We start from the raw sequence: 12,316 nt of genomic DNA on the forward strand, positions 1-12,316 counted from the left end.
GGCGCCTAACGCCTCTACTCAGCGGCGCGCTGCAGCCCCAGGGACCGGGGGGCAACTGGCCGCGGCGCCCTGCTCGCAGCAGATCGGTCCCGCAGGGATGCGCCGCAGGGAGCAGATATTTGCAGGCGGAGCCGGGTCCTTCATTCTCTGCCAGAGCCAAAAACAACAGCAGCCCCGGCGGAGCCGTGCAGCGCGGGGGCTGCCTGCCTGCCCTTGGGGCACTGGTGCAGGTTCTGAGCTGAGGCAAGGCGTGGCTCGTGTTTTGTTGCCCCGCGGTCCTGTCTCGCGCTCGCAGTGAGGCTGGACATGGTGGGAGGCTGCTCTGATCTGACCCATTCGGATCCCCGGTCCGCAGCAGGGTTTTAATCCCTGTATTTCCAGACTGAATATTTAATATGTCATTATTGGATCTTTTAAACCCACCATTAGAGACTTGTTGAAAATGACCTGGCTTACTTCATTTCATTATGGCATTTTGGGGGTTAATTAAGTGATACAGTTGTAAGTAATGCTAACAGGCATTTTCCCTAATCCCCTCTTCCTCATCTTTTTAGGACTTGTCACCATAAATAAAAGAATAAGAGTAAGAGTGGGAATATTTCATGGGTTTATTATTTATTGGACTTATCTATATGGGGCCTTGTATCTATTGGGTTATCCGGGAGAGGGGGCGGGCGGAAGCCCGCCCCATGCTAACGGATCCCCCCCCCAGCCTAAGGGGAGGATCCACAGGGCCACAGAAACCCACTAAGTACGGGGGACAACTAATAAAAGAACAGGGACAGGAGTGAGGTCAAAGGGTCATAAGGAGGGAGCCTGACGGGGACACCGAGCAGAGAACCCCGGACAGCGCCCACTGCTCCTCGAAGGCGTCAAGGGAGCCAGCGGACGCCGCCCAGAGGAACTCCGCCCGGAGACGTGAGCGGACGAGGGACCGGAAACAAGCCCCACAGTCGCAGGAGTCTCCGTCGGCCAACCTCCTCTCCCTGGTCGCGTGGATGGCCTTTTTAGCCAGGGTGAGGAGGAGGTTGACCAGGAGGTCCCGCGACTTTGTGGGGCCACAGATAGGGAGTGCATGGATAAGGAGGTGAGGGGAAAAGTGCAGCCAGAAACGTAACAGAATGTCAGTGAGGAGCCGGTTTAGGGGCCGCAACCTGGCGCACTCTAGGTAAACATGTGCCAGGGTCTCCCTCACGCCGCAGAAGGGGCAGGTGTCCGGGACAGGGGTGAACCGCGCCAAGTACACGCCCGTGCTCACGGCCCCGTGAAGGAGCCGCCAGCTGATATCCCCAGCGGGCCTCGGGACCAGGGTGGAGTACAGGCTGGCCCACCGGAGCTCCTCACCCTCCACAGGTGGCAAGAGGTCCCGCCACTTGGTGTCGGGGCGGGACACGAGGGTGAGGAAGTGAACGGTGTGGAGCATGAGCGCGTAGAGTTGTTTCCTTGGCGCGGTTTGAAAACAGACCGGCTGCAGATCGTGCAGCCGGCTTGCGGAGAAGGGGCGGGGGGGCCGGTCGGGTCTACGGGGCAGGGGACCGATGAAAAGGTCCGGCGGGCTCGGGGAGGGGGGCGGGCGGGGCGTGCCCTCACGCAGGACCCGGTCGAGGTAGGCCCGAGCAGTGGGCGGCAAAGCGGCCCTCACCTCCTGAAGTACGCGCCGGGGAGTACACGGTCTGGAGAGCCCCATCCGCCGAGCGAGCGTCAGGGGATCCAGCCAGTCTCCCCGGTCGTAGTCCAGGAGGTCTCCGACCCTGGTAGCTCCCGCCAGGACCAACCTCTGGAGGTTACCTAACAAAAAGGGACTCTCAGTAAAGGGGCTGAATAATATGCATCCGAGCCACAGAAAATTGAGATGAGAAATACTACATGGAGCCAGTTTCTATCAGCATATTGCAATGTTTAAAAGCAGGGGTCCTGGAACAATGTGCATAGTGTGGTGGGAGGAGGGGGTGCTGAGAGCCATTGAACCAAACTGTAAAGCCTGTGTGTAATGGAATGGAAACTACTTCAAGCCAGGAGATGCAGCGCCTATGTTTATAAGCATCCCTATCCGACACGCCTAATCCCCTGGCACACACAGTGTTGTAGATGCTTTCTGGATAGATGTCTTATAATTGGCAGGAGTTAGGCAGCTGGCATACTAAGACCACTGCCTGTCATTGCGACCAATATTGTCTCATTGTTTCCTTGTGCTTCCCTCATCTGGTTTTATCTCCAGCTGCTGTCTCTTGTTTTATTAGATGGTCATCTCTCGGGGGGGGGGCAAGAATCATCTTTTGTTTCTGTGTTCGTACAGCACCTAGCACAATAGGGTCCCGGTCCATGTCCAGGGGTCCTAGGTACTATCACAATACAAAACAAATGATAAAAGCAGAGCAGAATAGAATAGCAACACCTCCAGCATGTCTTTTTTTCCAAAGCACCAAAATAAATCTCAGTTCTTTCAAAATTTCTCATGTTTTCCCCTGCCCCATGCTTAAAAATCCATCTTAGTCTGAGTTAACTCTGCCAGCATCTTATTTCTTATCTCACCTATGTTTGAGGCAGTAGGAGCTGCTGTTATGGTTGTCAAAGTGTGCAGTTGGCACTAGTGGGCAGAATGCTGGATTTGGCTCCTTTTGGGAGGATTTCTTCACTCAACTTACTGGCCAGAAATTTCCCACTGTTGTTAATATGGGTGCTGCTCCATTGCTGGGAGCAACTATGGGAGTGCTAGCCAAGACTCTCATGGCCTCTGGTGTTTTTACTGTTGTGTTTTGTTCTGCTCAGCAAAGGTCTAGGTAACAGTATGATTAAAAACACTGTTTTAAATGGCACATTTCACACTTTGGGACACACATGTTCCTTGAGAACAATATTGGTTGATTGGTTTGTGATTAACCAATTGGTTTGGTATTTAGGAGTTCATTCCTGACTTTGCTAATAGACCCCATTGTGTGACCTTGAGCATGTTATTCTGTCTCTCTAAACTCCCCAAAATGGGGATAATAAACCTTCCTTTATCTTGTCTTGTGTGCTTGTCAGCTTGATTGTAAACTCTTTGGGGGCAAGGACTGTCTCTTATTGTGTACATGTACAGTGCCTACCACAATAGGGCCCCAATCTCAGTTGGTGATCCATTAATACAAAGAATAAAATTTCTGTTCCTGGGGGCAAATTAAAAATGCCACATTGTCTAAGAAAAAATCTAAAACAATAAAAAGTGATGCTGAAGTCACTGTCCAGCAAAACAGACAAACACACTAGTGCTTATGCTACAGGCTTTTATTTCAGAATTTTGGGGCTTCAGGGATATATATATAAATCAATAGGGAATTTGGATCGAGTTCATCTGCTTGGAGATCCTGGTTTATGCCCAGTTGCAGCAGCTGCAGCTTGTATCAAAGACCAGGCCAGTTTGGCAGTACTGCTCATAAGTGATGCCATTCAGACAGTGCCAGAAAGCATTCCTGTTGTTGGCAACAGGGTAGAGGCCATTGGCTTTGCCAGCACAGAACCCACTGCCACCAGAGCTGCTGCCACTACCGGAGCTGCTGCCGCTACCGGAGGAGCTGCTGCCACTACCAGAGCTTCCACTGCCACTTCCTCCGCTATTTGGAGCCTCTGTGATTGGAGAAATGGGCTGAGCAGGAGCAGTGCAGCCTGAAACAGAAAATGATGATATTTAATACAGATCGGTCTATAACAATCCATTATTTTGTAACATGCCCAATCACTCTAGTATCTGACCATGGTATTAGATGCAATGCTTAGAAGCAGGGCACTACCATGTACAGCCTGATGTCATTGAGAGGTACAGTGTGCTGGCTGAGCCTCATGATGACTGCATAAAAAACTGGAAGAAGAAGGACCTGATCCAATTCCCACTGAGATCCATGGGAATCTTTTCATTGGCGTAAGCAGGTTTTGGATCGGGTGATAAGTGGGTACCTCTGTGATGGATTCAGAGGTTCAGACTCACCTCTGTTGTAAACCTGTTGCAATCAGTGGAATTACTGGGCAATCAGGGCCCAGAAATGTAAAATAATCAAGCTTCAAGTAAAAGGAGATTGATCTCCAAGGGGACCCATTAGAACGGCTGTTAATTTTTTCCAGAGTGGGATGTTGTTTAGAACACAGATCTTTAAAAGAGACTGCCAGATAGCAGGGGCATCTGTAAACTAGCTCAGGCTAGTTTAGCAACAGCAGTGAGTCCCCTTAGTAAACCAGTTCATTTGTATCCCAGCAAATTTGGTCTCTCTAAAGAGCCATGCATTGACAGGAAGGTGGGGTGCAGAGTCACAAAAGGAGAACTTAATGGAAGATAATTTGTGGGCAGGGATATAAAGTTGCTTCTCTTGAGAGGGTGCAGCTCAGCATTATATACACCAGTGGGGGTATTCAAATTCTCATCTACATCTGAGGGAAGGGTGTTAATTCTGGGAGCCCGTCCTGCTGGGGTCACTCACTAGTGCTCTGCAGTCCAAGCGCAGTCTTCAGGGTGCTGATCAAGGGGAATTTGCCCTGGTTGCAGAACGTGCCAGTGAAGTCATCCAGGTCAATTGTCCACACCATAGCACCGCCAAAGTTGTTCTTCATTAACCACTGAGCCTGTTAAGGGCCAGGAAAGAAGGCAATTTTAGACCAAACCCTACAAAAAAGGGACTCAGGGAACTACAGTGATGCAGAATGGGATCCCACTGGTTTTGATAGGTCAGAAGGTCCCATCATACCTTGAGGTTGAAGCTCTTGATGTTGTCATATCCTACCCACTCATTGCCCTGGTAAGCATAGGGGACATCCTGAGGGGTATCCCATGCTTGAGTGGCTCCATTCTTCAGGAAGGTGCAGATCTAAAAACAGTGAGGGTGAAACAGAAACAAAATCTTCCATCACTGCTGCAACCACATAGCCAATGGACAGAAAACGGAACAGCAGTTTTGAAGCAACAACACTTGTACAAAGTAGATTCACTTGTTTTCATCTCATACTTTATTGGTGGCCTTGTGGGCTCCTATACACTGGTGCCTGTTCTCTAGCACACAGTAAACAGACGTCAGCTTTTTATTGTCAATCACTGAGGAGCTAAGCTACGAAATTTAAATTCATGTTTCATTCTCTGCTTCCTGAGGTCTAGGGTGTATGGTTCCTGAGTTTTGGTTTGGGCCTAATTCTAGCAGTAACTAAGCAGAAAGAGGAAAAACAGTTAATCCATGATGGGAGTTGATTAAGTATTCATTAATATTAGATGTCACAATTGCTTTTCTGTATACTCAGTTACAATTATTCCAAGAGAAATATTTATACTCTGATTTATATGCATTGTGATGGCCTGAGATTGTTTTAACAAGCAGATATTTTTGTTCACTTGTGCACTGCAACTGCATAGCACACAAACCTCATAGTAACCCCAGAACCCAGATTGTTTCGTGTAAGGTCCAGCAGGCCCCGGTCCTGAGGTTGAAGCGCCGACAGCAGTGTTGGATGGGTTGCTCAGGATGAAGGTGTGTCCGTAGGCTGGGAATCCAACAATGAGCTTCTCAGCTGGGGCACCATTGTTCTTCCAGTAATTCATGGCATATTCCTATAAAAACAGTCAGTGAGTTATGGACTCTGGATCACAAGTGGCAGGTAAATTCTTCCATCACTGAAGTTTTCACGGATCAGTTCTTTGTTATTAATTTCCTATCAGAAACCTTTGGATCCATTTAATTAAAATGTTGGGTTTTGGGCTTAGTTCAGTTATGTCAATATAGGCATTAAAGGATCTTGGTCAAGATATACTTACAATATTTAGATAGATATTGCTGCCAGTGTCAGCGGGGCCTTGAAACAGGGGGCTGTTCTCTCCGGTATATCCCTCCCAAGAGCCATGGAAGTCATAGGTCATCACGTGGAAGTAGTCCAGATACCTGAGGAGATAAAATTACCGTCACTATTGTCTTCATCTTGGAATGGTTCATTTTCTCAACAATGGTGGCTTTTAAAACCCTAATAAGAAGAGTGATATAAACAGCCCTTGTATTTTTAGCATCTACTTTAAAGATTCTCTGTAGATAAAGGATGGATTCTGCTTTAAGTGCCAGAAGTTCACCACTGATACCAAATTTTTCAAACTTCAGTACCTCAAGTCAAGCACCTAAATCGATATTGGTCTGAGTTTTCAGAGGTGCTGAGCCCCAGAGTTCCCATAGGTTTTAGTGGGTGCCCAGCACCTTTGAAAATCAGGGCTTTCTTTATTTAGGTGCCTAATTCGGCAGCCAGGCTTGAGGCTTTTGGACATGAAGCTGGTTTTCACAGTGAAATATATTCATTGTCTCGGGCTTTAAGCTAGGGATGATGAATATATCTGAAAGCATGGTACTCACTGGCCGAGCTGAGGAATCTGGTAGCCTGACTCAATGTTAGAGAGCCCTGCAGCCACAGCAGCGGTGATCAGGAGCCTGGCTTTGTTAACCTGCTTGGCTTCCTGCTCGAAGGCTTCCAACATTTCCTAAGGCAGATTAAAAAAAAGACCCCATAATTGGTTAGGAGCAGCAACCCTAAGCACTGGTCACCCTCAATGTGTACCTGGTGAATTAGAAATGGCCCCATTCCCTCCTTGAGAATTCTTACTGCAAAGACTAGGTCCATTAGACTGATCGTTTTTGTCCACCCATGTTTTATTAATTCTATCTGGCAATGTGAAGAAGACGGGTAAAATTTTCAAAAGCATCTAAGTCAGGAGTTCTCAAACTGGGGGTCAGGACCCCTCCGGGGGTCGCGAGGTTATTACAAGGAGGGTCATGAGCTGTCAGCCTCCACCTTAAACCCTGTTTTGCCTCCTGCATTTATAATGGTATTAAATACATTTAAAATGTATTTAATGTGTAAGGGGGGTCGCACTCAGAGGCTTGCTATGTGAAAGGGGTCACCAGTACAAAAGTTTGAGAACCACTGGTCTAAGTGAGTTAGGCTCCTAAGTTCCACTTTCAAAAGTGACTTCGGCACTTGAAAGCCCAAGTCCCATTGATTTTTTCAATGACATTTAGACTCCTGAAGGCAGATTTTCAAAGGCACTTAAGCACCTAAAGATGCAGATAGTTGCCTAGTCAGATTTTCAAAAGCACCTAAGTGGTTTAGGTGCATAATTCCCATTTAAATTAAGAGGAGTTAGGTGTCTAATGTGCTCAGGTGTTTCTGAAAATCACACTAGGCACCTGTCTGCATTTTTACACACCTAGATACTTTTGAAAATTTGGGTCTAAGTGTTTAGGTCACCTTTGAAAATGGGGCATTAGCTTCTAAGTCATTTACACACTTTTGAAAATATCACCCCCCCACACCTTTAATATTCATCAGCTGTGAAATTTCAAGTACTAAGGGCTCTTCCATATGATCATAAACCTATAGCTGATTTATGGTCAGATCCTGCATTCTTGTCTATCCTATAGAATCCCATGCACATTTGCTGAGCTGAATGTTAATTAATGAATAAATAATTATGCTAATATCACCAGTAGTTGGTATCATATATGCTTTTACATTTTACATGTATCTCTGGAGCATTTGTAGTGCATGGTATAAACAGTGTGACTATTTTCTTCTTCTTACTGAGGTTTCTTTCAGCACCGAGGAGCTGGCTTCCTCCTTACCTGAACAAGGACGGTGAAGAGGCCCTTATCCTGAGCTGTGCTGCCTCTGGAGCCAGGGTATTCCCAGTCAAAGTCTATCCCATCAAATTCATACTGGCGCAGGAATGTGATGACGGAGCTGATGAAAGTCTGGCGAGTCTCGGGAGTGGAAACCATCGCAGTAAATCTAGGGAGGAAAAAGGGGAAAGGAGTCAGGTTGCTGCATGGCTCACTCCCTCAAATGTTCAGAATACCAGGATGCAGACAGAGAGAAAGGGATGGGTTGGACTTACGGAGCTGTTCCAAAATTCCATCCTCCGATAGCCAAGAGGGTCTTCAGTTGTCCGTTCCTACAAAGATTGAGATGGGGGGTATGAATAAAGAACAAACGGAGGAAGTCTGGTTTGGTGTTTCCCACTGTATTGTAATTGCTGTCCTGAGACAGAAGAGAGACTAATGTGCTCTGAGATTCGTTGTGTTGCTTTGCCTTACTCAGTAATACTTAGCTCTTTATAGTGGTTCTTTTAGAGCCATAGAGCTCAGCACACTCTACAGAGGGATAAGCATCTGATTATCTCTGTTTTACAGATGGGGACAATGAGGCAAAGAGAGTGGAAGTGACTTGCCCAAGGTCATACATCACATTAGTGGCAGAGCCAGGAAAGGATCCCCAGGTCTGATTCCTATCCACTGTGTCACATTTCACCCCTAAGTGAGCCTTAGAAATTGATAGGCCATCTCCCAATTGGTCACTCATTGCTGAAATTAGCTCAGTTTGATTTAGATCTGTATTTAATGAGAACATATTATATATAATATACATAAATAGAATATACACTCGGGTATATTGCTTTAAGTTCCCAGAAATCTATTTTGGATATAGGATCATAGTAACTGAAGGTAAATAATGATCTAGACATGGATTCTCTTGAGCTGCTGTACCATCTCCCTCTACAACAATACCTCAGGTCTTCAAGGGTGGTTACTATGGTGTTTTGGGACTATGCCTAGCACTTTGGAGCAGCCAAAGAAGACACTGTCTCTAGGTTTCATGCTGAGCCCAGTGCAGGCTGGTCAGGACTTTGGGGGCTCAGCCTGCATTGTGTAGATGCCCCTGCAGTGCAGACATGATCCATAAAGCTAGAAGTCATCTGTGCTTCATTCTGGAGTCTCAGTGCCTTGTTCATAATAATGCAGAGGTTTTTAAGGATCTGTAGTACATACAGTCAGGTGTTAGTTAATGCACAAATCTATCTTTAGTCTCTTGCCATTTGGGTTACTCACTGGTTTTTCAAACCATTGAAGGATTTGTAGAGAGTCAGGTCGTTCCATTCAATGGTAGTGATCTGGTTGTTCTTCATGCCCGCAAAGGCATAGATCAGGTGAGTACAGAGGCATGGGTCGATGTTATCAGGCATGAAGCGCCCAAGGCCTGGTCTGTACTGGGCCCAGTTGGTGAAGTAGCATGTCAGCAGATAGGCAGAACCTGTTTTTGGCCGAGAGGAGGGGGAGATGTTACAGGGATATTTGTCATAATCAACTACCCTGGTTCATGAAAATGAAGCATGGCCACAGATAGGACTGTTTCTGGCTACACCAAATGGGACCTCAGGATAGAGATGATGATGATGTTCTAAAGGAGAGCATTCTAATTCTTTAAGACCCAACTCTGAAAACCAAACACAGTGGTTGCTGCTTTAGTTTCAGTAAAGTCAATGCTGACAAAATAAACCCTCAGGAAAAATGCAGCATTTTTGCACAGTGTAGAAACATAGGAATGGAAGACTGTATTGTTCCTTCAAACTCCCCCATTTAGGCCTGGTACCAGCGTCTGTGGAACCACAATTCATAAAATGTAGAAGCTATGAATGAGCCCATGAAGGTCCAGTTAATGTCTTGATGATATAATCCAGATATCCTGATTAACCCACTGAAGATACTAATGATGGAAGCAACCAAGCTCCTAATGGCAAGGTTGGATAGCATTGCTAATTATGACAGGCAAACAGTATTATTTGAATTCGTAGGCATTGGTCTATTCTATTAATATGAGAGCTGATAAAAAGGAGGGAATAAAAAAAAACGGTTTCCCCCTTTTATTCAAATCTGAACATTTATGATTTTGAAAAGTCAACATTTTCATTTTCAAAAAGTATCACCAGCTGCTTGGGTGATTTAAAAGAAACAACAACCCCAAAAACAAAACTTAAAAATTTCAACCAGCTCTAGTCAATATCAATTATGGATTTGATTCTCCACTCACTCACAAGGGTGTAAATCAGGAGTGATGCCACTGAAGTCAGTAGTGTTATACTATTAGTAAAACTAGCGTAAGTGACAGGAGAATCAGAGCTTCTCAATTTTATGTCGATTTTATACCTTTATACCTTTAAAACAACAGAACAGCTCATCAGTTTTGTCCAGCGGAGGAGGAAAATGGAGCTTGGTCACTGATTGAATGTGGTGGTTTAATGCACTGTTCTGAGTGCACTGATTAAATTATGAATGCCATGCATTTGAATTTTGAGCTCTCCTTAAAGCCCATCTTGCTCCTCATACAATTTAGATCTGTAAGGAACCACGGGATGGGTTATATCTAAGTGTTTATATTTATTTTATGCTTTCCTGTTTTTCTATACTTGCCATTGTGGATGAACATAAACATGGCCATACTGGGTCAGACCAATGGGTCCTTCTAGCCCAGTATCCTGTCTTCCAATGGTGGCCACTACCAGGTGCCCCAGAGGGAATGAACAGACCAGGTAATCATCAAGTGATCCATCCCCTGTTGCCCATTCCCAGAATTGTTTGTTCACCATGCTCTATGTATCTCTAGCTGTTCGACTGCTATCTCCTGTAGAGGGGCTATGTGAGTGGGATGTAGACGGGACATCACTGTTTTATTTGGATCCATTTTAAATGAGCCTCAGACATTGAAAATAGTTATATAGGGCTTAATTCATGGGTGGGACATAAAACAAGTAAGATATGGTAAACACCAAAGAAAGAGCAAAGTCATTTAAGAAAAATACTCACCCAGCTGAGCATTCAGCAAAAGTGCCAGACCTGTCAAGAAAAGCAAAAGTAAAGAAACCATCTGAATAAAATGCAAAATGCACAAACAGTTCACAAGCCTAGGGCTCAAATACCGCCAATCAGTTCCAGTCATAAGATGCCCTATTGCACTCATGAATAAGACCTTCCCAAGGACTTACCAAGCAAACAAGTGGTCAAATCCTGCCTATGAATAAGTAATATCAATGGAAGTTGTAGCTATTCAGGGATTGAATTTAGCATGCATCATTCAATCATTGAATCAAATACTGTAGCCGTATTTATAAAGAATGTCAGATAATTGACAATAAGTCCTGAGGATAGGAGTGATCAAATATCATGTCTCAGGCTGTTAAACTGATGCCTTAGGTGGTCAGGAAGGAATTTTCCATCCTATGCACAGCATTGCGCAATTGGTTGGTGAATCATTGGGAAGTTCTTTGACCTTCTTCCAAGCACAGGCATTGTCCACTGCTATGGGCAAAGTACCATTCTAGATCAGTGGTTTTCAACCCTTTTGCATTTGCGGACCCCTAAAAAAATTTGAATGGAGGTGTGGACGCCTTTGGAAATCTTAGACATAGTCTAGGCACCACAGATTGAAAACCACTGTTATAAGGTAATGACAACCTTTTGCAGACCCCTTAGACCTAGTCTGCGAACCCCCAGGGATCTGCAGACCACAGGTTGAAAACCACTGGTCTAGATGGACCAACTGGCTTAATTTAGTATGGTGAATCTGATCTTTGGCACATGCTTGTATGCAGCACAGAATGAGTGCTCTGTAAGGACCTACTGATGTGCTAAGTCGCTTTGCAGAATAGAACTGCAGCTTAAAGAGATCAAAAATATAGCTGCACAGTTCTTGTGAAAATAAAGTTATGTGCCAATATAAAATGATATGCATGGACTTACCAGTGAGGAGGATCAGCTTGGCCATGATTTACTTCTGTACTGATCCAATGACGTTTCTCTCGTCCTTTTATACCATGTGCCTCCTTCTTTATCATACGGTCACCTTGTCACCAAAGAGACCCGAACGATGCTGTATCTAACAAAGTTTAATGGTTAGCTAATGGATAAATCAACAAAACTTTCCAACCTCCCTTTGTAATACAATAGATGCCATTTTCTAGGTAACCTATCTTATATAATAGTCCTGCCAATGTGGAAAGGGCAGACCTAAGGAGATATAAAAGATAAGCATCAATTTTCCAATGCGCTGGTTCTTATACAATTTTAATGTCTCTAATTAAAATGTATTGTAATGTATTATTTGCAATGCAAATAACCTTTTAATAGGTTTGTTGAATGGTACTAGATAAAACAACTGTAAATATGGTTATTTGAATAAGATTGGGGATGCCAAGAGAGCCAAAGACTTTACGTAACTATTGTGGTGTATTTAAACACTGTTAAAATCATAGGCTGTCACTCTAAATGTCAGGGTTTTTTCCTAGTCCTGCTTACAAGCTAGGGGGCTCTGTAGGAAAGTTTGCAAACTAGGTCTAGCAGCAGTCAGTTTGAAACCAGCCAGCCTAAAGTAAGGTGGAGTGAGCTGTACATCGCTGTTTTAGGGAGCAGCCTGCTTTGTCTCTCTCTAGTGTTGGGTTCTTGTGTGTTATTGTTCTGAATTCTAAAAAATAAAGTCATGTTACGTTGCAACCTTC

At 44.9% G+C, this 12,316-nt stretch overlaps 1 protein-coding gene across 1 annotated transcript; it reads right to left on the reverse strand.

The window, feature by feature from the left end:
• Positions 1-3,349: 3,349 nt before the first annotated feature.
• LOC123368438 (acidic mammalian chitinase-like) lies at positions 3,350-11,586 on the reverse strand. The gene is made up of 11 exons (XM_045013221.1): positions 11,562-11,586; positions 10,629-10,658; positions 8,877-9,078; positions 7,886-7,942; positions 7,614-7,779; positions 6,348-6,472; positions 5,768-5,891; positions 5,378-5,563; positions 4,713-4,832; positions 4,449-4,590; positions 3,350-3,642 (listed from the first exon to the last, which is right to left on the reverse strand). The coding sequence occupies exons 1-11, from the start codon at positions 11,584-11,586 to the stop codon at positions 3,350-3,352; spliced, it is 1,470 nt and encodes a 489-aa protein (XP_044869156.1).
• Between the last annotated feature and the right edge of the window lie 730 nt (positions 11,587-12,316).

This window comes from Mauremys mutica, chromosome 4 (genome assembly GCF_020497125.1).
Source record: "Mauremys mutica isolate MM-2020 ecotype Southern chromosome 4, ASM2049712v1, whole genome shotgun sequence".
NCBI classification, from domain to species: domain Eukaryota; kingdom Metazoa; phylum Chordata; order Testudines; family Geoemydidae; genus Mauremys; species Mauremys mutica.